The sequence below is a fragment of the Geotrypetes seraphini genome, chromosome 7, assembly GCF_902459505.1.
Source record: "Geotrypetes seraphini chromosome 7, aGeoSer1.1, whole genome shotgun sequence".
NCBI classification, from domain to species: Eukaryota; Metazoa; Chordata; class Amphibia; order Gymnophiona; family Dermophiidae; genus Geotrypetes; species Geotrypetes seraphini.
In genome coordinates, this window is record NC_047090.1 from 54716098 (window position 1) to 54741631 (window position 25534).

Genomic DNA, 25534 nt, shown 5'->3' on the forward strand with positions numbered 1-25534 from the left:
GTAAAAGGACTCGATGTTCTTAAAAAAAACCCCAAAAAAACTCACAGAAAATGGGAAATTACTGCTTTCTTCCATCCTAATTACCGTATTTTCACGTAGATAACGCGCACCCGTGTAAAACGCGCACACGGGTATAGTGCGAGGGGAACACAAATTTATGTAATAAAATGTTAATATAACGCACACACATGTATACCGCGCATGCTAAAACCTCCTCCCGCCTACTCCGAACCGGCATTCTCCCCCCCCCCGCTCGCGTCACCCCCCTCCCCCTCTGATCCGAGATAATCTGATCCGGCATTCCCCCTGCGAACCGGCATCCTCCCCCCCCCCCGCGATCCTACATCCCCCCAGCACCGCAAATACAACTCTTACCTGATTGGGCACCGGCACCGGCACCAGCACCAATGCACAGCATGTGCAGTGCCAGTGCCCGAAGATCCTCCCTCGTTGGTTTGGGCTGGGCTGGGCTGGGCCGGGCGGTGCGAAAGAGATCCTCCTTCTTCCTCTGCCGGGCTGATAATCTCGGAGAGAGCGAGACCAGAAGGCTTTGAGCATGTGCAAATGCTCAAAGCCTAGTCCAGCCCAGCAGAGGAAGAAGGAGGATCTCTCTCGCACCGCCCGGCCCAGCCCAGCCCAGCCCAAACCAATGAGGGAGGATCTTCGGGCACTGGCACTGGCACATGCTGTGCATTGGTGCTGATGCCGGTGCTGGTGCCCAATCGGATAAGAGTTGTATTTGCGGTGCTGGGGGGGATGTAGGATCGCGGGGGAGGGGGGTGACGCGAGCGGGGGGGGAGGATGCCGGTTCGCAGGGGGAATGCCGGATCAGAATGTTAAAAAAAAAAAATTGTAAAACGCGCTCACACGTATAACGCGCATGGTTATGCACGGTTTGTAAAATTGCGCGTTATATGCGTGAAAATACGGTAATCCTAATTATATCAACCATTGGATTATTAAAAATTATCACACTTTTAATACTAGAAAAGTAACTGCCAACCACAAGGAAAGCCATGGAATCATCCGAGAGCACCACCATTTTGCTGTTTCATGGATGGGTATACAACATGTAGAACCTCCTAGAATACTTAGAAACAGGAGCAGAAACTCCAGGTCTTCCTGAATTGTTGTTGTTGGCTTGGTTAGCCACACTACAAGTCAGCTTTCAGAGAGCAAACAACAAAAATCAAACCATATAACGAAAAGAAGAAATGTAGGCAGTTTGGGGATATGAAGCACTGTATGCAGTTCTTACCTTCCCAGCAGTGTAAGGCCAAACATTGTAGGTACATAACATAATAGCAGATCTCAGTTTAAGCTCTCGTACTATTATTCATAAAATCCAGACATACTTTCTATTCAAATAATTTTTGGGAAGATAAAAAAAGAACCTACTCAAACAAATTTTATTTAAAGTAGTATTGCTATTTTGGCAAATTATAATGAAGAAATCAGCAAACTTCAATACTATCTCCATCTCCAGCTTTGGCAAAAAGAGATTATGTACTTACCCTGGTAAGCTCTTTTCCAGGAGTTAGGCGAGACATTCCAGACCAGGAGTGTCAAAGTCCCTCCTCGAGGGCCGCAATCCAGTCAGGTTTTCAGGATTTCCCCAATGAATATACATGAGATCTATTTGCATGCACTGCTTTCATTGTATGGTAATAGAGCTCATGCATATTCATTATGGGAAATTCTGTAAACCCGACTGGATTGCAGCTCTCAAGGAGGGACTTTGTCACCCCTGTTCTAGACACATGACTAGTGTCCCCAATGCTGAGTGCCATCTGCAGAAGGAATCAACTCCAAATTTTTCCTTTTGCCTCTACTATACTTCACTGGGCTCCTTAGCTCCACCTGCAGTTAGTACCCAAGCACTGAGAGCCACCAAATAAATGTGAAGTAGAGGTACCTGTAGTAAACAGGCTCCAAAACAACTGTTCTGCTCAAGAAGTAAAATCAAACTGTAATGTTAACCGCCAACAAAGGCTTCAAGGGAGCTCAGAAACTACTCCCATATAAAACAGAAACATATATACAAGGGCTGACAGGCATCCAAGCATCAGCTTAACCAGACTGAAACAGTAGGCAGGCTCAGGAAGGATGGGAGTCTAGAATGTCTTACACATCTACTGGAAAAAAGCTTACCAGGGTAAGTACATAATCTCTTTTTCCAGTGCAATAGGTGAGACGTAAAAAAGCAGTCCCCAAAAATCTAGGGCAGGCTTGCTGCACTGGCCCATAAGACCGATGACCCAAAGTCAGAGTCCTGTCTTGCTGCTACATATCCTCTGTAAAATTTGGCAAACGTATATAGGGAAGACATGTTGCCGCCCTGCAAATCTCCGAAAGGAGGCAGCTCTAGCTTCAGCCCATGAAGCAGTTACTTACTGTAACAGGTGTTATCCAGGGACAGCAGGCAGATATTCTTAACGCATGGGTGACGTCACCGACGGAGCCCCGGTACGGACATTTTTCACTAGAAAGTTCTAGTTGGCCGCACCGCGCATGCGCGAGTGCCTTCCCGCCCGACGGAGGAGTGCGTGGTCCCCAGTTAAGATAAGCCAGCTAAGAAGCCAACCCGGGGAGGAGGGTGGGTCGTAAGAATATCTGCCTGCTGTCCCTGGATAACACCTGTTACGGTAAGTAACTGTGCTTTATCCCAGGACAAGCAGGCAGCATATTCTTAACGCATGGGTGACCTCCAAGCTAACAGAGAGGGAGGAGGGATGGTTGGCCATTAGGAAAATAAATTGTGTAATACAGATTGGCCGAAGTGCCCATCCCGTCTGGAGAAGGTATCCAGACAGTAGTGAGTAGTGAATGTGTGAACTGAGGACCAAGTGGCAGCCTTGCAGATTTCCTCGATGGGCGTGGAACAGAGGAAAGCCACAGAAGCAGCCATAGCTCTGACCCTGTGGGCCGTGACAGCACCTTCCAGTGAGAGACCAGCCCGAGCATAACAGAACGCAATGCAGGCAGCAAGCCAGTTGGAAAGACAGGACGACCTAGACGGTTAGGGTCGAAGGACAAAAGGAACTGAGGAGATGAGTGGTGAGCCCTGGTACGGTCAAGGTAGTAAGCAAGGGCACGCTTACAGTCCATCGTGTGCAACGCCTGTTCCCCAGGATGAGAATGGGGCTTAGGGAAAAAGACAGGCAACACAATGGACTGGTTGAGATGAAAGTCCAAGACCACCTTGGGAAGGAATTTAGGATGGGTACGCAGAACCACCTTGTCATGGTGATAAACAGTGAAAGGTGGGTCGGCAACCAGTGCATGCAGCTCACTAACCCTCCTGGCAGAGGTGATGGCAATGAGGAAAAGCACCTTCCATGTAAGAAATTTGAGTGAAGTTGTGGCAAGAGGCTCAAACGGAGGTTTCATGAGTGCTGATAAAACCACATTCAGGTCCCAGACGACTGGAGGAGGCTTCAGAGGTGGTTTGACATTGAAGAGGCCTCTCATGAACCGGGAAACCAGGGGATGAGCCGTAAGAGGTTTTCCGAGGATAGGCTCATGAAACGCAGTGATGGCACTGAGGTGGACTCTGATTGAGGTCGACTTGAGGCCAGCGTCGGAGAGAGAGAGCAAATAGTCCAGTACGGTTTCCACCGCCAATGAGGTGGGATCGTGATGATGAAGCCGACACCAAGAGGAGAACCAGGTCCACTTCTGATGGTAACATTGGAGGGTGGCCGGTTTCCTTGAGGCATCCAGAATACGACGGACAGGCTGAGATAGATTCTCTGGAGAGGTCAGCCCGAGAGAAACCAAGCTGTCAGGTGGAGCGAGGACAGATTGGGATGCAGTAGAGACTGATGCTGCTGTGTAAGTAGAGTAGGAAACACAGGAAGAGGAATGGGCACCCTGGAGCTGAGCTGGAGTAGGAGGGAGAACCAGTGTTGGCGAGGCCACCGAGGGGCGATGAGAATCATGGTGGCTTTGTCCCTGCGGAGTTTGAATAACGTCCGCAACATCAGAGGCTGTGGAGGAAAGGCATAGAGGAACCGATCCATCCAGTCGAGCAGGAATGCATCCGGGGCCAGACGATGAGGAGAGAAGAGTCTGGAACAGAACTGGGGCAGCTGATGGTTGTGAGGAGCTGCAAAGAGGTCCACCTGAGGGGTGCCCCACTGAGCGAAGATGGAGCGGAGTGTGGGGGGATCCAGAGTCCACTTGTGAAGTTGAAGGATGCGGCTGAGATTGTCGGCCAGGGAGTTCTGTTCGCCCTGGATATAGACAGCCTTGAGGAAGAGACTGCGGGCCATGGCCCAGGTCCAGATGCGGATGGCCTCCTGACAGAGGAGGGGAGATCCGGTGCCGCCTTGCTTGTTTATGTAGTACATGGCGACTTGGTTGTCTGTGCACAGGAGAAGAACCTGAGGGTAGAGAAGGTGCTGGAAGGCCTTGAGGGCATAGAACATGGCCCTGAGTTCCAGGAAATTGATGCGATGTTGACGCTCCTGAGGGGTCCAGAGTCCCTGAGTGTGAAGTTCTCCCAGGTGAGCTCCCCATGCATAAGGGGAGGCATCTATGGTTATGATCATGGAGTGAGGGGGTAGATGAAAGAGTAGACCCCTGGAAAGATTGGATGAGTTCAACCACCATTGAAGAGATTGCTGAAGAGATGATGTCACAGAGATGGGATGAGAAAGAGGATCGGTGGTCTGTGACCATTGGTTGGCTAGAGTCCATTGAGGTGTCCTGATGTGGAGTCGTGCCAGAGGAAGCACATGGACCGTCGAGGCCATGTGGCCCAGGAGGACCATCATCTGCCGAGCTGGAATGGAGTGATGAAGGAGCACCTGGCGGCAGAGGTGGAGCAGGGTCCGTTGGCGGTCGGAGGGGAGAAACGCCCTCATGAGAGTGGTGTCGAGAATGGCTCCAATGAACTGAAGTCGCTGTGTGGGAAGCAGATGCGACTTGGGGTAGTTGATCTCGAACCCCAGGAGATGGAGGAAGGAGATGGTGTACTGAGTGGCTTGTAGCACAAGTGGAGACGTAGGTGCTTTTACCAACCAATCGTCCAAGTAGGGGAACACCTGGAGGTTGTGAGACCTGAGAAAGGCCGCCACCACAATAAGGCACTTGGTGAACACCCTGGGCGATGATGCGAGGCCAAAGGGTAGCACCTTGTACTGATAGTGGCGGTGTTGTATCTGAAATCGGAGGTAGCGACGTGAATTGGTTTGGACCTCTTTGAGGTCCAGGGAACATAGCCAGTCGTGTTGAGAGAGAAGAGGATAAAGCGTGGCCAGGGAGAGCATTCTGAACTTTTCCTTGACCAGACACTTGTTGAGGTCCCGGAGATCGAGGATGGGACGAAGGTCTCCTGTCTTCTTGGGAACCAGGAAGTAGCGGGAGTAGAATCCCTGGCCCTTTTGGTCTGAGGGAACCTCTTCGATGGCATTGAGGAGAAGGAGAGATTGGACCTCCCTTAGGAGGAGAAGGGACTGGGAGGAGTGGGACGCAGACTCTATAGGAGGGTTGTCTGCTGGAAGAGTCTGGAAGTTGAGAGAGTAGCCGTGGCGGATGATGTTGAGGACCCACAGGTCTGATGTGATGAACTCCCAACGGTTGAGGAAGAGTTGGAGACGTCCTCCAATTGGCTGAGGAAGAGGTAATGATGGTGGAAGACTGGCTATGCCCTGGAGAAAGGAGTCAAAAGGGCTGAGATGGTTTTGATGGAGGAAGAGGCTTGGCAGGTTGGTGAGATTGAGAGCGAGCCTGAGTGTGTTGTTGTTGACGAGGTCTGCGAGGCTGCTGTTGGGGCGGGTTGAGAGGCCTGGCCGAGAACCTGCGCTGGTAAGAGGACTGTGGTCTATAAGGACGAGCAGGTGGAGCCTTCTTTTTAGGTTTTACCAGAGTGTCCCATCTGGTCTCATGTGCTGAGAGCTTCTGGGTGGTCGAATCCAGGGACTCCCCAAAAAGTTCGTCCCCAAGACAGGGTGCGTTAGCTAGGCAGTCTTGGTGGTTGATGTCAAGATCAGATACCCTCAACCAGGCCAGACGTCGCATGGCAACAGCTATGGCAGACGCTCGGGAGGTCAGCTCAAATGAATCATAAATAGAGCGCACCATGAATTTCCGCAGTTGAAGGAGGCTGGAAATTTGTTGTTGAAAGAGTGGAACTTTGCATTCAGGGATGTATTTTTGTAGGGCGGATAGTTGTTGTATGAGATACTTCATATAAAATGAGAAGTGAAATGTGTAATTATTCGCCCTGTTGGCTAGCATGACATTTTGATAAAGGCGTTTGCCAAACTTATCCATCGTTTTGCCTTTTCTGCCAGGAGGGGTGGAGGCATAAACACTGGAGCCCTGAGTTTTCTTTAATGTAGACTCAACTAGGAGAGACTCATGGGGCAATTGAGGTTTGTCAATAGGCTGTCAAGCTTACGAGGAGCTCTGGGGACAGTGAGTGGATTTTCCCAATTTTTATAAAAAGTTTCCCACAGTATGTCATGGACGGGTAACTTGAGGAACTCTTTGGGAGGTTGTTCTAAGTCTAAGGCATCCAGAAAGGCCTGGGACTTTTTGGAGTCGGACTCTAAAGGAATAGAAAGAGCCGCCGACATCTCCCTGAGGAATTTGGTGAAAGAGGATTGCTCAGGCTTGGAAGTGGTATCGGGCACTGAGGGTTCCTCGTCTGTGGATGATGCGTCCTCCTCGGTACCGGGTGGGGATTCTTCCCATAAGTCCGGGTCTCTGATATCAGTGTGCGCACGCCGAGATGTCGGGGTGGAAGGCTCGGTGTGGCGGGTCTTAGAAAGAGACTTGCCAGAGCGCATGGAGACGGTACCGGGAGAGGAAGACCGGTGTTGACCCCGGTCCCGGGAAGAGCAGTGCCATTCTGGGTCCCGGGGAGACCGGTACCCTTCCTGGTCCCAAGGAGGATCGACCTCAGAGCAGGTCTGTACCACAGGACGAGAACGGAGAGGTTCAGCCGAGAGGGTTGGCATGGAAGTGTTGAGTGGCACCGAGGGGGTGGACACCGGTGGGATGGTGCGAGGCTCGGGCCGGTCTGGTACCGAAAGAAGTGGTGCCAATAGGGTCGGTAGCAGGTGCTGGAGTTGTTGTTGCTGCAGCTGTTCCTGCAATTTGTCTTGGAGTATGGCCGCGATGCGGTCATCCAAGGGTGGCACCGGTACCGCTTTTTTCTTTTTCCGTTCCATAGGTGCTGCTCCACGCCCCAGCGATGAGGAGGCCGATGACGAGGCACTCACCGAGATCGGGGCGGAGCGTTTGCGGGGTCGGCATGAGGCCGGGAGGACCGGCGTCGCCACTGTGGCAGGTGGGCGCTCAAGGGAGGTGGAAGGCTTCTTAGCCGGCTTACCTGGTGCCAGCGACCCCGAGGAAGGATCGGGCGTCGTCGAAGTGGTCGGTGCCGTCTTTTGCGGTACCATCGACGTCGCGGCAGTTTCCATAGCAGATCCGGTACTGAAAAGGATATTCTGTTGGATCTGCCGATTTTTTAAGGTGCGTTTCTTAAGAGTGGCACAGCGGGTGCAGGTGTCAGCCCGATGCTCTGGACCCAAACACTGTAGGCACCAATTGTGTGGGTCAGTGAGAGAGATCGGGCGTGCACACCGCTGGCACTTCTTAAAGCCCGGTTGAGGGGGCATGAAGGGAAACACGGCCTCCGCAAAATCAAAGCCGGAGGCTTGTATGATGGCAACAGGCCCCGCCGGGGCCGGCCTGAAAAATAAAGAAAAAACAAAGTTTGGTTTTTTTTTTTTTTACTATTTAGAACGGAACAAGAAACCCGAAGGGAAAAAGAGAAAAACAAGAAAATAACGCTAGCGGGAAGGCAAAAAGGAAGTTTTCAACGGCCGTTGAAACCACATGCGTCTTCTGCGCTCCGCGGAAACGAAGAAACTGGGGACCACGCACTCCTCCGTCGGGCGGAAAGGCATTCGCGCATGTGCGGTGCGGCCAATTAGAATTTTCTAGTGAAAAATGTCCGTACCGGGGCTCCGTCGGTGACGTCACCCATGCGTTAAGAATATGCTGCCTGCTTGTCCTGGGATAAAGAAGTCATACTCCTGGTAGAATGTGCCTTGATGGAAACAGGGGACTTTTTCCCCAGAAAGAATGTAGGCTGATGAAATGGCCCTACGGATCCATCTGGAAATCATGGCTTTGGAAGCAAGAGCGCCCCACTTAACCAAATGAATCAGCACAAATGGTCAGAGAAACAAAACTCGTTAGTGAGCTCCAAATAACATAGAAGCACTCTGCGCACATCCAATTTCTTCAACAAGTGATCTTGTGTCTTGGAGCCAGTAGGTTGAAAGTCAGGCAAACGTACTTCCTGCTTAATATGGAAAGTCGAAACCACCTTCGGCAGGAAAGAAGGAACTGTCCGAAGGGAAACACCAGTCTCCGAAATACAGAGAAAATGTTCTCTGCAAGGAAGAGCCTAGAGTTCTAATACACGTTGCACCAAAGTAATGGTAACCAGAAAAACAGTCTTGATCGTCCAAGTCAAAGAGGGAAGCTTCTCAAAGGGGCTCAAAAGGACCCTTGGTAAGGATAGACAGCATCAGGTTAACGTCCCAGGAAAGGGTGCTTAACCGGCAGTCTGACACAAAGAGCCCCCTTTAGAAATCTAGCGGCATCAGGATGAGACGTCAAGAAGGACCAGCCATCCCGGGATCTAAAACAAGAGAGCCTGGCTACCTGAACCAAAAGAGATGCCAAGAGGCCCTTATCCAGGCGAACCTGAAAATAAGCAAGAATCACCAAGATCAGAGCTGAAGAATGGTCAAAGTACATACAGCAGCCAAACTGATTTTTGGTAAAAGGAAGTATGATCACTAATATTTCAAAGCCACAAAAAAGGCAGTACACAAGTCACCTTTCCCTCACTGAATGATATCATACCTACAGTGACATCTAGTGATTGAATTACATAGTTTGCAACTTGTTATGTGTACAGTGGTGCCTCGCATAACGAACGCCTCGCACAGCGAACGCTGCACACAACGAACTTCATGTCTTGATTCATACAACGAACTTCGTTTCACACAACGAAGTCGCCCGAGCTTCCACGATCGCTGCCGATGTATTGCATCCTTCCCCACAGGCACTGCAGGCAGTCGTTAGTCACTGCTCTTAACGCGTTTCACATAACGAACTTTTCGCATAACAAACTTGCTCCTGGAACGAATTAAGTTCGTTGTGTGAGGCACCACTGTACTTCCTAATAGTGATGGAAAAGCACAGCAATATCTATTAAATTGTGATTAGACAAAATCTATCCTTTGAAATCTGTGAATGGTGAAATCTAATTGTTAGATACATTAGTAAACTTGGTTTCAATTCAGAAATAAAAACCCTGCTATTCAAGAAATCCATCAATACAAACTAACACAGCCATTTGGCCTTTATCTGCCATCCATGTTTCTATGAACCTGGAGACTCATTTTCCGCAGTTGGTGAAGGTCCGGGGCGTTGTCATCAGCGCAAAAGGCAGAGCCTAGAATTGGTAATGTTATTCCAAAACATGAAACCACAAGAATTTGCGGTGGGTTGGAAAAATAGGAATGTGCAAGTACGCCTCCATGAGATCCAGAGAGGCAAAAAAATTCTCCCGGGGCCACTGTTGCAATGACCAAGTGCACTTTCTCGATACAAAAGTGTGGAACCTTGAAAGCCACCTTCACATCCAGAATAGGCCTTCAATCTTTGGTGCCTTTCTTTGGCACGATAAAGTATTTGTCTATTGAGTGTTCAGGTGGTATCGACTCTATCGCTTAAATATCCAGCAAGCGCTGAATGGTGGCTTGAACCTTGAGCGTTTTGTCTGGGTGACCTGTATGAGAGTCAACAAACCAATCCGTCAGAAGCCAGGCAAATTCCAGTTTGCAGCCTGACCAAATAATGTCTCAGACCCATTGGTCAGACAAAATAAGAATCCAGGTGGGAAGAAATGCTGAGTCTGTCCTCTATCAGTAGAGGGGCATCCCTCAGCCTGGCATCATTGTACCTTTTTGGCAGAAGGTACAGAACAGTAGGTGAAAGGCTGGGATCGCCTAGAGCCAACATACTGTTGTCGGGAGCCCTGGGAAAATTTCTGTAACATGGCACTTGGATCGCCAGGAGCCACGAAAATTAGAGCGACTAGAACATCCAGAGGTCCTGGATCTGCTATCAGGCAGAATCTTAGGGCAATGGTCCACCACAGAATCCAGGAGGTTATCCAGGCCTTTGCTAAACAATAACTGCTCCATAAAGGGAAGTCTAGCCAAAGTAGCCTTGGAAATGGAATCACCAGCCCCAAAGGGGTGGGGCCTTAGGCATCTGAGCCAATCAGGGTCTTAGGCCCCTTCCCATGTGTCACATGATGTACTGAGGAGGGGAAGGCCCGCCATTTTGGATTGCTTTCCTCCTGCTCTCTTCACACAAAGGTACTGTAGAGGCAGCATCCGGTGGCAGAAGGGAGTGCGCATAGCTTCTGCCATTTGGGGGGAATGGAGGAGGGTAGGGGATGATTTGGGGGTGCTGTCTGGCGTAGGGGGGCCTCCATTGGCAAGAGGGAGTGGGCATCCCTCCTGCCAATGTTTTCTCACGTGGGAGGGTGGGGGATCAGCAAGGCAGGAGGGAATGGGTATCCCTCCTGCTGATTTTTTGCTGGCACGGGAGGGGGGTTGGGCCCCAGTGCCAGTTCGTCAGGTTGACATCAGGAAGGGCCGTCATTGGCCAGGGGTGGGAGACGGAGACATTTTTCTTTTATTTTTTAATGGGGCAGATATTGTGCGTGTTTCCTGCCCCAAACAGCCGAGTGGCAGGAGGCTGCTTTGGGGCTTCCCCTGCCAGCTCTATTCACGTGTATGTGTAGCTCTCACAGCAGTCAATAGGACAGGAGAAAGAGGGAATACGACAAACCTATGTGTGAATTATTTGCATGTTAAATTTTTAGTGCAATAGCTTTAGACTAAAAATTAGACTGAGTGGACCCACACAATCTTACCAATCCTCTTTAGAGCATCTGGTTCTGTGACCTGTTTGTGGATCTGTGCTGCAGCCTGCCTCAGCTTTCTAATAGCAGCTGGCTGAATCACAGCCTCATGCTGGGAATGCCTCTGCAATGCTGATCTTTGGGCTTTCAATCAGACCCTAAGCTTGACTGCACCCCTAACTCTGAGGACCAATAGACACACACTGGGACGAGTGGGGCGAGAAGATGCAGCCAGCACCCTGCGAGACACCAGAGTCTAAGGGCATCCACGAGCCTACGCCTGACTCCTGCTTAACAGTACATGAGACCACTTCAGGGACGGCTCTGAGCTCCAAAGAAAACTATGCAGGCTGACTTACAGGTATCCACTGGGATTGGCCTGTCAGCTACAGACTGAAGTCTGTGTGTTCTCAAAGCAGGCAGGGCTGAAAAATAATCTGAGCACTAAATATACCGGGAATAAAAAATAGTAAAACGTGGAGAGCAGAACAAACACGCCTGCAGGTGCAGAAGGAAAGAACTGCAGGTGGAGATAAGGAGTCCAGTGAAGTACAGAAGAGACAAAAGGAAAAATCTGGAGTGGATTCCTTCTCTAGATGACACTTAGCAATGGGGATACTACCTCAAAATGGCCCCTGGTCGTGCTCTTCAACTGCAAACCGCAAAGCGACGGTCCTACTCCCACTTCATACCGAGTCACTGGAATCGACTGCTCTTGCAGATCAGATCCCTTGAAGGATTCCTCAGCTTTAGGAAAGCAATTTAAAAAAAACAACAACAACCTCTTCACCTAAACCCCCACCCTTGACAGATAAGACTACAAAGAGATGTATATTGGTACCAGAACCAGTATGTATCGAATTAGGTATAACTTGTACTGGAAACCTTGCATCGTAAAGACAACTATAGCAAATTGTAACCAGTAAACTGTATCATTAGCCCCTAGCGTGTATCAAGTAAGGATAAAAACTTGTATCGTAAAGTTGTACAGAAATTACATATGTTAAACTTATAACTCGTTCTGGGCTCTTTGCGGACAATGGGCTAGAAAAATAAATAAATAAATAAATAAATAAGTCTAGAAAGTCTCACCTATTGCACTGGAAAGTACATTATCCTAATATAAAATATTGGGATCAATATTCAGCTAGCAGCGATGAGCGTTTTGCTGATCCCCACTTGTTATATTCCCATATATTCAATGATAGGCCATGTCTGTGCTTCAGTACTGAATACACTTCTCCCTCCGTATTCGTGGTTTTGATTATTCGCAATTTTTCGGCTGCTGACTCTGCCCCCCAAAAACGTCATCACTCAATTTTTTTTCTGTTTAGTGTTGTGAAATCGCTGGTTATGCGCAGCTTCATTAGTAAAAATGATGGCATTTGTTTAAAACTGCGAACAACATTAAAAAGTTATCTGCGGTGTTTTCATATTCGCGCCTATTGGCAGCCCGCATCCACCGCGAATACAGAGGGAGAAGTGTATCTGGTTTATGGCTAACACACGGCTACTTAGTACCGTATTTTCACGCATATAACGCGCGCGTTATACGCGTTTTTACCTACCGCGCATACCCCTCGCGCGTTATATGCGTGAGCGCGGTATACGAAAGTTTTCAAACATAGTTCCCACCCCGCCCGACGCCCGATTCACCCCCCCAGCAGGACCACTCGCACCCCCACCCCGAACGACCACTCGCACGCGCTCCCACCCGCACCCGCATCCACGATCGGAGCAAGAGGGAGCCCAAGCCCTCTTGCCCGGCCGACTCCCCGACGTCCGATACATCCCCCCCCCCCCCCCGGCAGGACCACTCGCACCCCCACCCCGAAGGACCGCCGACTTCCCGACAATATCGGGCCAGAAGGGAGCCCAAACCCTCCTGGCCACGGCGACCCCCTAACCCCACCCCGCACTACATTACGGGCAGGAGGGATCCCAGGCCCTCCTGCCCTCGACGCAAACCCCCCTCCCCCCCCACGACCGTCCCCCCCCAAGAACCTCCGACCGCCCCCCCAGCCGACCCGCGACCCCCCTGGCCGACCCCCACGACCCCCCCACCCCCCTTCCCCGTACCTTTGGAAGTTGGCCGGACAGACGGGAGCCAAACCCGCCTGTCCGGCAGGCAGCCAACGAAGGAATGAGGCCGGATTGGCCCATCCGTCCTAAAGCTCCGCCTACTGGTGGGGCCTAAGGCGCGTGGGCCAATCAGAATAGGCCCTGGAGCCTTAGGTCCCACCTGGGGGCGCGGCCTGAGGCACATGGTCGGGTTGGGCCCATGTGCCTCAGGCCGCGCCCCCAGGTGGGACCTAAGGCTCCAGGGCCTATTCTGATTGGCCCACGCGCCTTAGGCCCCACCAGTAGGCGGAGCTTTAGGACGGATGGGCCAATCCGGCCTCATTCCTTCGTTGGCTGCCTGCCGGAAAGGCGGGTTTGGCTCCCGTCTGTCCGGCCAACTTCCAAAGGTACGGGGAAGGGGGGTGGGGGGGTCGTGGGGGTCGCCAGGGGGGTCGCGGGTCGGCTGGGGGAGCGGTCGGAGGTTCTTGGGGGGGGGCGGTCGTTGGGGGGGAGGGGGGTTTGCGTCGAGGGGAGGAGGGCCTGGGATCCCTCCTGCCCGTAATGTAGTGCGGGGTGGGGTTAGGGGGTCGCCGTGGCCAGGAGGGTTTGGGCTCCCTTCTGGCCCAACTACCAAAGGTACGGGGAAGGGGGGTGGGGGGGTCGTGGGGGTCGCCAGGGGGGGTCGCGGGTCGGCTGGGGGAGCGGTCGGAGGTTCTTGGGGGGGGCGGTCGGTGGGGGGGAGGGGGGTTTGCGTCGAGGGCAGGAGGGCCTGGGATCCCTCCTGCCCGTAATGTAGTGCGGGGTGGGGGGTCGCCGTGGCCAGGAGGGTTTGGGCTCCCTCCTGGCCCGATATTGTCGGGGAGTCGGCGGTCCTTCGGGGTGGGGGTGCGAATGGTCCTGCCGGGGGGGGGGATGAATCGGACGTCGGGGGGGGGGGGTGAACGGAGAGTCGGGACAGCGCACGGAGAGGCGGGGCAGTGCACGGAAGTCAGGGGGGTGAACGGAGAGTCGGGACAGCGCACGGAAAGTCAGGGCAGTGCACGGAAGTCAGGGGGGGTGAACGGAGAGTCGGGACAGCGCACGGAAAGTCAGGGCAGTGCATGGAAGTCAGGGGGGGTGAACGGAGAGTCGGGACAGCGCACGGAGAGGCGGGGCAGTGCACGGAAGTCAGGGGGGGGTGAACGGAGAGTCGGGACAGCGCACGGAGAGGCGGGGCAGTGCACGGAAGTCAGGGGGGTGAACGGAGAGTCGGGCAGCATGCGCGGTATAATCGTGAGCGCGTTATACCAAAGTTTTTGTGCTTATCATCGTGATTTCTGCGCGCTATACACGTGTGCGCGTTTTATACGGGTGCGTGTTATTTGCGTGAAAATACGGTAGATATCCAGAACTTAAGCAGCCATGGGTTGCCACATAAATATAAGACTGTTTTATACAGCTCATTTATGCGATTACCCTGGCTGGTTAAGTGAATATTGTCAACTGTGCCCCCGGAATGCCCCCAAATAGCCAGCTTTCACTTAGGCACTAACCACTAATTTTCAGTGGCACTTAAGCAGTTATTGCTGTTGAAAATTAGCAGATAGCCCAAAAGAAGCAATTAACCAGTCAGTGGCTGTTTCTGGCTGATTAAATCATTTTGAATATCAACCGGTACGTTTATAAAGTACCAATTGTTCTTTCCATCAAGTAGAAATGACATCTACATGTGGAAAAAAAATTAATTACCTAAGCAAAAGAGCTGAGTGAGAACAAAAGCACAAAAATCATTGACAAGCCCACAGAGCGATTTTCACAGGAAAAATTATAACTGGAAGAGGGCATCCATGTTTCAGAATAAGTATCTTTTTTGTGCTTAACCACACAGATTACAAATGACCCATCTAGCCCTGCCACATTATCACTGGTCCTCCCTAGATCTTAGTTGCAATGAGTGGATGGCTTTATTTTGAAATGCCACGTGTAGTCATATCACAGCCAAAGACTAAAATCAAACAGAAATGTAAAGGTCACCAGATACACTGACCTTGCCAAGTTAACTAACCAGCAGGCATCAGCTGCAACAGTCCACATGCAGAAAACACTAAGGGCTCCTTTTACAAAGGTGCGGTAGCGGTTTAATGCGCATATTACAGCGCGCTAAACCACCGGCCGCGCTAGCCACTACTGCCTCCTCTTAAGCAGGCAGTAGTTTTTAGGCCAACGCAGGGGTTATTGTGTGATGAAAAGTCACACGCGTTAACCCCGCTAGCGCGGCTTAATAAAAGGAGCCCTAAAAATAAAACTGTTTTTTGCAACAGAAGAGTGGAGGAGCTCGTATCATTCAGGAATCAGTTTAACACGAGGTAAAACGAGAACTTGAACTGTATGGCAACACACAGAACTGAAAATATAAAAGACAAAGCTATGGATAAAAACTAAAGAATCTGAAGAACAAACAGCTAAAAAGGATTTCTTTGACAAAAAAGAAATGCAGGAACATGTCATAGGTTTGGAAGAAACATGCAAAAACACAAGCAAGGCAGAGACAGAAGGCAAGAAGAAAGAAGAACCTTTGGACAGTTGTCTTGTATTTTTCCACATGGCTGGGTCTGCAGTTGAAGAGAAAAAGTGCAAAAGAACAATTAAATTTGGTCTTTGCTCAATTTGATCTTTTTTATGTTCTTTTTCCTGGGATTAATTTTACAGGAAATACAAGTGGGCACTTCTGTAAAATTTAGGTGTATGTTTCCATAGGACAGAAAGCACAGTTATTTACCATAACAGGTGTTATCCGGAGACAGCAGGCAGATATTTTCACATGTCATCCACAAAGCCCGGTACAGACAGTGGTAAACTTTGTGACCGCCTGCACCGCGCATGCATGAGTGCCTTCCCACCCGAGGCTGGTTCACGGTACCTGTTCCATAAGCCAGCTAAGAAGCCAACCAGGGGAGGTGGGAAGGATGTGAGAATATCTGCCTGCTGTCCCTGGATAACACCTGTTACGGTAACTGTGCTTTATCCTAGGACAAGCAGGCAGCATATTCTCACATATGGGACTCCCTAGCTAAATATAATGGGATGGAGGGAGAGTTGGCCATTAAGAAGAAAATAAATGCTGTAATACTGCTTGGCCAAAATGACCATATAACCTAGAATATGATTCTAGACCAGTGTCTCAAACTTTCTCGAATCGGGGAACTCTAAAGGCAGTGGCCATGGCTCGAGGCACCCAGAAGGACGCAGACATTGCCGTGATGATATCATCCACATACGTAACATCATCACAATGACATCCACGCATGCGCAGAGGCTCTCCAGACAGGCCCTGAAATGCCAGTAGGGCATGCCAGCAGGGAAGTCTAACAAATATCAACTGAGTACCCCCAATCACAGACCTCCCAAACTCCACCCTAGACCAACCCCCTTTACTAATTGAAATGCAATTTTTTTTCCATTCATTTTTCACATATACACAATATACACAGCAAATATAAATTCTCAAAACTGACACATTTCAATCACTATATTGAAAATAAAATCATTTTCCCTACCTTTGTTGTCCGGTGACTTATTTTTCTGTGCTTTTAACTATGTTTCCAGGGCCTTCTTATCCATTGACTGTTTTTCTCTCTGCCTTCACTTTCTGCCTTGCACCCATCTTTGGCATTAACATTCAATTTTTCTGCTTTCTTCTCAAAATCTACTTTTCCATGTCTTCCCTTCTCTCTCTCCTTCCCTATTTCCATGGTCCGACATCTCTCTCCTTCCCTATTTCCAAGGTCTGACATCTCTCTCCTTCCCCCCCTCCCCCGCAGTGGTCTGACATCTCTCTCCTTCCTTTCCCCCCTTCCCAGTCTAGCATCTCTCTCTACTACTATTATTATTATTATTTCTATAGTGCTACCAGACTCCCCTCCTTCCCTTCCATTCCCTGGTCTGATATCTCTCCCTTCCTTTAGTCATCTCTCCTTCCCCCCAGTGTAACATTTCTCTTTCCCTTCCTACTTTCTGCCCTCTGCCCGGCCCCCCTCCCAATTCAACATTTCTCCCTCCTTTCCACCAGTTCAATATTTTTTTCTCTCTTCCTCCTGCATGCTTCTCATCTGGTTCTCCTTCCCTCCCCCAACCAACATCTCTCTCTCTCTCCACGAGTCCAACTTTTCACTCTCTGCCCTCTCCCTCTTCCCAAGAGTGTAATATTTCTCCTTCCCATCCTCCCCATCCATCTCGCCTTCTCCATGAGTCCAACACTTTCTGCATCCTACACGCTTTCTCTCTCAGTGCTTGCATCGTGTGGCATCCCTCCTTCCCAACCCCCAACCCAACATGATCTCTCCCCATGCACCATCTCACCCTCCCCTCCAGTGTGTAGCACCTTTCCTTTCCCTCCCTTTTTACCAGGTCCAGCAGTATCTCTTCTCCCTCCCTTCCTTCCTCCCCTCCAATCCAGTATTACCCACTTATCCCTTCCCTCCTCCCCATCCAGCATTACCCCTTTTGTCCCTTCCCTCCATCCAGCATTATCCCCTTCTCCCTTCCCTCCTCCCATCTAGCATTACCCCCTTTTTCCTTCCCTCCTCCCCCCTCTAGCATTACCTCCTTTTTCCCTCCCAACTAGCATTACCTCCCTTCTCCCTTCCCTCTTCTCATTTAGTATTAGCCCCTTCTCCCTTCCCTCCTCCTCATCTAGTAGTAGCTCTTCTCCCTTCCCTCCTCCCCATCTAGTATTAGCTCTTCTCCCTTCCCTCCTTCCCCATCTAGAATTAGCCCCTTCTCTCTTCCCTCCTCTAGCATTAGCCCCCTTCTCTCTTCCCTCCTTCCCCATCTAGCATTACCCCCACTTCTCCCTTCCCTCTTTCCCCCATAGCCCCCTTCTCTCTTCCTCCTGTCCAGCAGTATCCCCCTTCTCCCTTCCCTCTTACCCCCTTGTCAAGTACACCCCCTTCTCCTTTCCCCCTCCCCCCTGTCTAGCAGTATCCCTCCTCCCTTCCCTTCTCCCGCGTCCAGAAGTACCCCTCCTTCCCCTGTCCAGCAGTACCCCTCCTCTCTTCTCTCCTCCACCCCTGTCCAGCAGTAACTCTCCTCCCTTCTCTCCTCCACCCCTGTCCAACAGTAACTCTCCTCCCTTTTCTCCTCCACCCCTGTCCAGCAGTAACTCGCCTCCCTTATCTCCTCCCCTGTCCAGCAGTACCCTTCTCCCTTCCCTTTCCCTCCTCCCCTGTCCAGCAGTACCCTTCTCCCTTCCCTTTCCAGCAATACTCCTCCTTTCTCGCCTAGTGGCAGCTCACTGTATACTTTTAACTTAACCACACAGCTGCCACTAGCAGTAGTTTAGCCACAGTTTCATCAGGCAGCCTCGGGGCCTTTGCTAGGCCAGCCCGCCTCGCATCATTGAAGTGGGCCGGCCTAGCAAAGGCCCCGAGGCTGCATGATGAAACCATGTGTAAACTAACACTAGCGGCAGCTGTGTGGCTAACTTAAAATCACACTGAGCTGCCACTGCTAGTCCAAGGATGGGGAGAGAAAAAGAGGAAAGCAGGAGTCCCCCGGCAGTGTATCAGCAGCAGAAAGCAGGAAGATGCAAGTCAGCTGACACCTGTGCCGGAGCCTCTCTTCCTGCCCAGTATGCCGCGGCACATTGAAATCTCTGGAGGCACACAAGTGTCCTGCGGCACACATATACTGTTCGAGACTATCTCTAGTGTGTATTATTTATTCTTCAGAAAATGCTCTAAATAGACAATATATTACATAACTACAACTCTGCAGGTTCAAAAGGGTTCAAAAACCACCACAAATTACATGGAACCTAATGTTTCATGGTATTGAACTTACCATTTTCATCTCCAGCTGTTTTCTTGCGATCCTCTGACGATACATAAACCAACTGCAAAATAAGGGGTCTTCGGGTGACCACTCCAGTGCCTCTGGGGAGCAAATCTCTGCCAACAAGGCTTTCCAGCACAGAACTCTTTCCACTGCTCTACAGAAAGAAACATGAGTTATTCTAGAAACAAAAACTGAAATTATATTAGTCATTATATTAGACTAGGGCCTGGAGTTTGTTCTTTTACTGTCAGAACTTGGACAGAGAACCAGCAGCAACTAAATGAAACTTTAAGGGCTATCATCACACATTGACCATCTCAAGAAAGTCAGAGAACCAAACAAAGAACAGTACTCCCCCAATATTCACGGTTTCATTCCAGGAACCCCCGCAAATATCGAAAAACCGCAAATACAGTTTTTCGCCTGAGGAGGGAGGAGAAGGCAGCTGGAGCGCCAGCGAGTGAAGGAATTCACTTGGGGTATGCTCCGACTGACTCTTCCTGGGATTTCACCGACAGAAAAGAAAAAAAACAACACAAAAAACATATATAACCTTCCCTAACAAGAACTCCCCAATATGAGCTAAAGGAGCCCTCCCTTAATGGCTACAGACTGAAGAGAGTTTCTATAGTAGGCTAGCTGAAAGGTCAGATAGGTCAAACTGCAGATGATGTCTTTCAGGATTTCTTCAGGTTTAAAATATATAAAAATACAATTTTCAAAATCAATTCTCATGTTTAAACATACATTCACACACATAATCAAACACATTCTCACACACATTCGGGGCCCCAAAACATTCATAAACCATATCACATATTTCATTCATATTCAATACTTTAGAACATACAGTATTCACTTTCTTCTATACCCAGCATTGGACTGCCAGGACCATTTGTTACTACTTAAGCCATGAGGTTTCTCCTATTCCCCTGGGTATGCCAATCCAGACAAAGAACACTAGAAATCCAGGCCTTTTTTAAGCGGGAAACCTTCAGTATTTTAGACAAAGAAAGAAACATGGAAAAATGGAGTCAGATTAATACCTCTAAGTGCGTTATGTATATCTACCCGATTTCCCCTATGATCTGGCTTAATCCAGCAAAATACATACTTTTTTTCCTCCTAGTAACCCCTAGTGTTTTTCTGTTATTCTCTAATTTCATTTTTCTGGCCTTTGCCGTAATCCATATTCAATTTGTTTATATTTGTGTACCAACTTTTCATAAGTTTCTATTGGGCGTGGCCTTTATCACATATGCATCTAACTAGATTTACCCAGAGCCATATGAAAAGGCAGGTGTCATATTTGAAAAAAATCTACAACGTATTCAACAATTTTATTTCTTTCACACTATCCATTCCAATGCAGCATATCATAGCACCCCCACCTGGCTACTGCCAGTGCCATTCTACACTCCGAAGTAGGGCAAACAGGTTCGCCAGAGGGGGAAAAGGCTGCCAGCAAAGTAATCCGCCTCAAACGCTGCGGGGCTGCCACCGCCGCTGGAGGATTAGAGCGTGAAGGTTCCCTTCCTCTTTCCCATAACAGATGGGAAAGACCGCTGGTAACAACGCGAATAAGGAGCCAACTGCTCAGAGTCTCCCTTTCAGGCGTCTGCTCTCGACATCATTTTAGCCCTCTCCTTGATCTAGCCAATCTTTATTATCTTAATTACCCCAGATTATATAAGCTGTGTGGACTGACTTACAGAAATGTCAAGGGTTGTGGATTTCATGGTAGGGACAAACAGCAGTGCAATGAATCTCTTACCACGCCTTTTATTTCTGTTCTAGACCCTCCCACTAGCGAAGGGGTGTCAAACTATCACATTAAGGGGCCGAAATCTAAAACACAGGCTAAATTGCGGGCCAGACCCTGCCCAATCTCCGCCTCATACGCCACCCCCATAATAGTTCTAATTGTAACACCATTTTTTCCATATATACACACACAATATAATCTTATTAATAACACAAAATGGTTAACCACAAAATTGAACTACACAGGCCCAGGCTTTCCATAATCTTTTCTGTACTTCATTAGAATCTGTCTTCCATCACGACTACAACCATGCTTTCTCAAGTCTTTAAACAGGATTAGGCTATGAGTAGTGAAATCCTAGTAGCCATTAATATTCCATGTGTTCAAACCTGGGGGAAGGGGGAAGGGGCGAGGGGCTTCGTTAGAAGAATGAGGGTCTTCCCCAGATACCTGTGCTCTTATGTCTTCTGTGTCAATGCAGCCTTGGGAGATGAAATAAGTTCCGAGTATGTCTAAAGGTGATCAGGTCAGCCAGAAGCTCTCTTTCCCATTCAGGCTTTGACAGATTGTTGTCCTGTGCTGGAAAGTACTTCCATAGCTTTCAAGCAGTATATCTTCTGGCCGGCTCCCTCCTCATTTCCACAGTGTGCTCAAAGCTGCGGGTGGCAGCCCCTAAATGCGTCCTGCGCCTAAACCGGAAGCCTTCTCTCTGATGTCGTTATGTCAGAGGGAATGCTTCCGGATGAGGCGTGGGACACACAAGGAGTCACAGCCTGCAGCTTAGAGCACACTGCAGAAATGAGGAGGGAGCCAGCCAGAAGATAAAACACCCATGTGCGGCAGTGAAAACGCCGCCTTCGGCCTGCGGGCCTTGTGTTTGACACCTGTGCACTAGCGGTTCCTCAAGGAGTATTCAAAGCTCTACATAGAGAAGTTCATACATTTATTTGAAAGAGTAAACACCCATGTACAGCACAAGAAGTTCTTTGGACAGCTTGAGAGCTGGGTGGGAGGACGGTGCCAATTTTACACTGGTATTATTTATCTATGCAGTTGGTCTATTGCAGAATTCAAGTCCGGGGTACAGATAGAACAGTGGTCTAAAACTCGCGGCCCGGGGGCCATATGCGGCCCGCCAGGTACTCTTTTGAGGCCCTCAATATGTTTATCATAATCACAAAAGTAAAATAAAACAGCTTCTTGATTATATGTCTCTTTAGCTATAAATTACAATATTATTATTAAGACTTAGCCAAAAGGAAAGATTTATAAACTATAAAGAGTTTTACCTCATGCAAAATTGTCATTTCTTTAATAAGACATTAACTATTTTTTCTGAGGCCCTCCAAGTACCTACAAATCCAAAATGTGGCCCTGCAAAGAGTTTAAGTTTGAGACCACTGAGATAGAACAACCATGTAACTTACTATAAGTTGAACCATTGGTTATGGGCTTCCTATTTTGACACTGAGAGACTACAAGATGTGAGAGATTTAGGCCCAGATTCTGTAAAGGACATCTAACTTTAGGTGTCCACAATTTGAACGTCCATCAGTTTAGGTGTCCAAATAAATTGGACGCCCAAATAAATAAGCCCAATTAATAATTTTAACAAGCATTAATTGGAACTTAGACATCCAAATGCTGAACGTGATGCTGCAAATAGATGCAGTGTTCTCCCCAGAAATTTTTTCCAGCTGGGTGGGGTTTGGCGGGACAGGGAATCTGGTGGTGGGGAAAATTAAATGTGCACTATTTTTATTAGTTAATTATTATTAATTATTTTCCAATGCTCAATATGACTTCCTTTTTTAAGGTTTGACAATTATGACAGAATATTTTTATTAAATTTAAGAAGTATCCAATTCAGGATCCTGCAACCCTATCAAAAATTTTAAATAACAATTGTTATGATAAACCAAGAGGCACAAGTATTGTCGCTGTCGGGAAGAAAAGTGAACACAATGAAAGAAAAAAAAAGTATTGGAAAACTAATGAAGAAAAATAAAAAAATATTCTTCAAAGCCAACTTGCATATGCAGGTGTCTTCAGTTAAATATTTATTCTTTTCTTCCTAGAGGCCCAGTTGTCTGCAACTTTCTCACAAAGTCCCCAGGACCTGGGCCCTCCAAGGAGATCAGCATGAGATTAAGCATGCTTTGATTTATGCGATTTCTCAAACATGTCTTGATCCTTTTAAGGGCAGAAAACCCCCCTTTCACATTCAGTGCTCACTGGGATCACTAGCCCAATATTAGCTAGTTTGGCTAAATTTGGAAAAGCTTCCGAGCTCTGATGTCATTGCCATTTTTAGTAAAATTTGTTTTGGACTGAAGTCTTTGTATGATTGACTTCTGATCATTTTTGACGCAAATGTCCATTCTTGCCTGCTACTTTCAGATTTTAAAATTGGAGGGCTACCATTTTTGGAGTAATGATCGAAAAGAATTTCAGCAGACTCATTTGAATCGTGAGTTTCTACATTGAAAACTTTTTAAAGTCTGGAAATAATTGGCATGTCAGGGAATCTTGCATCTAGATGCTTGACAACTGCCACTAGGTATTTATCATATATTGCAGTTTTGAATGACATCACTCTGTGTATAAACATGTGGAGATCTGACCATTCTTCTGAAGGCTTTCAACTCCATTATGGACAATTTTGTGGTGAGCAAAATTGGCTCAATTTCAGTAAGATTGACATCTTGCCTTTGCCAAGCCTTAGATAAGTTGGACAACAAAGGTAATACGTCTGAAAAAATCATCAGAGAGGAAACAAAATTGTATGTTTTAATACATCTGCTTAATCCTTCAGCTGTGATGTCATTTCGTTCAGTGGCCTCTCTTTCCAGCGCAGCTATGACACTCACCATACACTGTCATAGTGACTGTACTGCAGAGACAAGAGACAGCCATCTAGTGTCACTGGACATTTTCTGCTTAATCTGGGGAATGTTCAGAATATTTTGAATTTCCATTAAACCAGCCATCCTAACTGAAGAATTTTGGAAGAAATAGAACAGCTGCCTTAAGATGTCATTCAGTTTTGTTAAATAAGGTTGCTGCTGGGGCACTTGCAAGGGCCAATCAGTAGTTTACACAGTGGCAGTTGACCAAGAGTTCAGATGTTTTATCTTTAAGCAGTTTTGCCACACCTTTCTGTTTCCCAGTCATAACAGCTGCTCCACCTGACCCTAGTCCAACCAGATTAGCAGTTTTCAAGCCTAGAGCATCCATAGTCTCACTCAGTGTGTTGGATATAGCGCTTTGCCATCATATATATATTGCGGGATGAAAAACTAATTCTGACCTCTTCAGTGACCTATCAAACATATTTAATGTAAATAATTGCTTTACAACTGAGATGTCTGTGGTTCCAGCATGTATATTTTTCAGTATGTTAGACTTTATTTTTGATGCTAAGACATCCAGCAGCTCTTGCATTATTCTTTCAGAGGTGTAATGTGCATTTTTACCAACACTGAGATGTTGTAAAAAGGAACAACCCATTTCTTTACAGTATTCCAACAGCTTTCAAACTAATTTTTTGCCAACCGATAAATGGATTTTAAAGCTCCCACAAAGGCATCTCTGTAAGTTATTTAACACAGATACAGATCTTTCAATTTGACCGATTCCATTTTGCTCTAGTACACGCTTTCCTAAAAGGTCAACAGAAGACTCAATGTGCATTTTACTTTTTTCATGGTCCAGCTTTTTTTTCGAATTCTTGTGCATGGCATGTTTACCCAAGGTACCTCCCTCCTTGGAGGGTGTTTGTTTGAATATTTCATGCACAATGAGCACCACATACCATTTTCTTTGACCATTAGTCAATCAAAATCTTTAAACCATTGTTTGTTTATGCCGGATAAGCGGTGCTTTGATTTATTAATTGGAAGAGTGTGTGCTGAAGAGACTTCCCCTGGATGGACCAGCCTCTACAATGACTTTGTCTGAAATTGCCACATCAAGAGTTGACGTTGCACCTTCATTAGTTTGTGGCATCTCTTTTCTGAAATAACTGAGCAGTGTTTTCTGAACACTTTTTTTTTTTTTTACTAATGTTAGTAAAACGTTTGGGAAAAAAAAAAATACCTATAAATAAGACTTTTGAGTAGGAAAGTGGGAGCCTGTTGGATATTCAATGCAAACTTGCTCTACGGCAGGACAAGATATGAACAAAAAAAGGAATGGCAGTAATGCAGAAAAAAAATCTTTTGATCAGGAAACAGTATGTGCTGCAAGTTTCTGCATTCTTGCAATATGGACGCAGGTCCAAATATAAGAACGGGAGAGGGAGTCACTTTAACAGGAACCACAGTGAGTGCTACAAGAATTGTTGCAGACAGAACACACCTAATGCTTAAACAACTGTATATATATTGGTTTGCTATCGAGTTCGTCTCACCAGCACAGAGATTTTCATTTAATTCACAAGTCTGCTTATAGGACCAATGGGGACCCCTGAAGAAGACAATTGTGTCAAAACACAGACCATGTTGGGGCCATATGTTTCCAGTGGTTCAGGACCTAGACATTTTTATGTAGATTTATTTGTTCTAATAAAGCCTTCGTCTTGGACATCAACGCTCCACAAATCTTTTGTTTTTTGGTCATGTCTCTGTGGAGGGATCAGGGTCAATTTTCTTGTGGTTCTAGAACACTGGTTCTCAACCCTGTCCTGGAGGACCCCCAAGTCAATCAGTTTTTCAGGCTAGTCCTAATGAAAATACATGGAGCAGATTTGCATGCCTGTCACTTCCATTATATGCAAATCTCTCTCGTGCATTTTCATTAGGACTAGCCTGAAAACACGATTGGCCTCCAGGACAGGGTTGGAAACCACCGGTCTAGAATGTCTCACCTATTGCACTGGAAGGGTATGAACTCTATAGCAGTGGTTCCCAAACCTGTCCTGGGGG

General features: G+C 48.0%; 1 protein-coding gene across 1 annotated transcript in view; it reads right to left on the bottom strand.

Annotated features, from left to right (window-relative positions):
• Positions 1–25534, bottom strand: part of DNM1L (dynamin 1 like) — a 245696-nt gene that overhangs the window by 208438 nt on the left and 11724 nt on the right. Inside the window, exon 2 of the mRNA XM_033953060.1 lies at positions 18851–18998. Within this exon, the coding sequence (XP_033808951.1) occupies positions 18851–18998 (148 nt within the window). The remainder of the gene's footprint in view (positions 1–18850; positions 18999–25534) is intronic.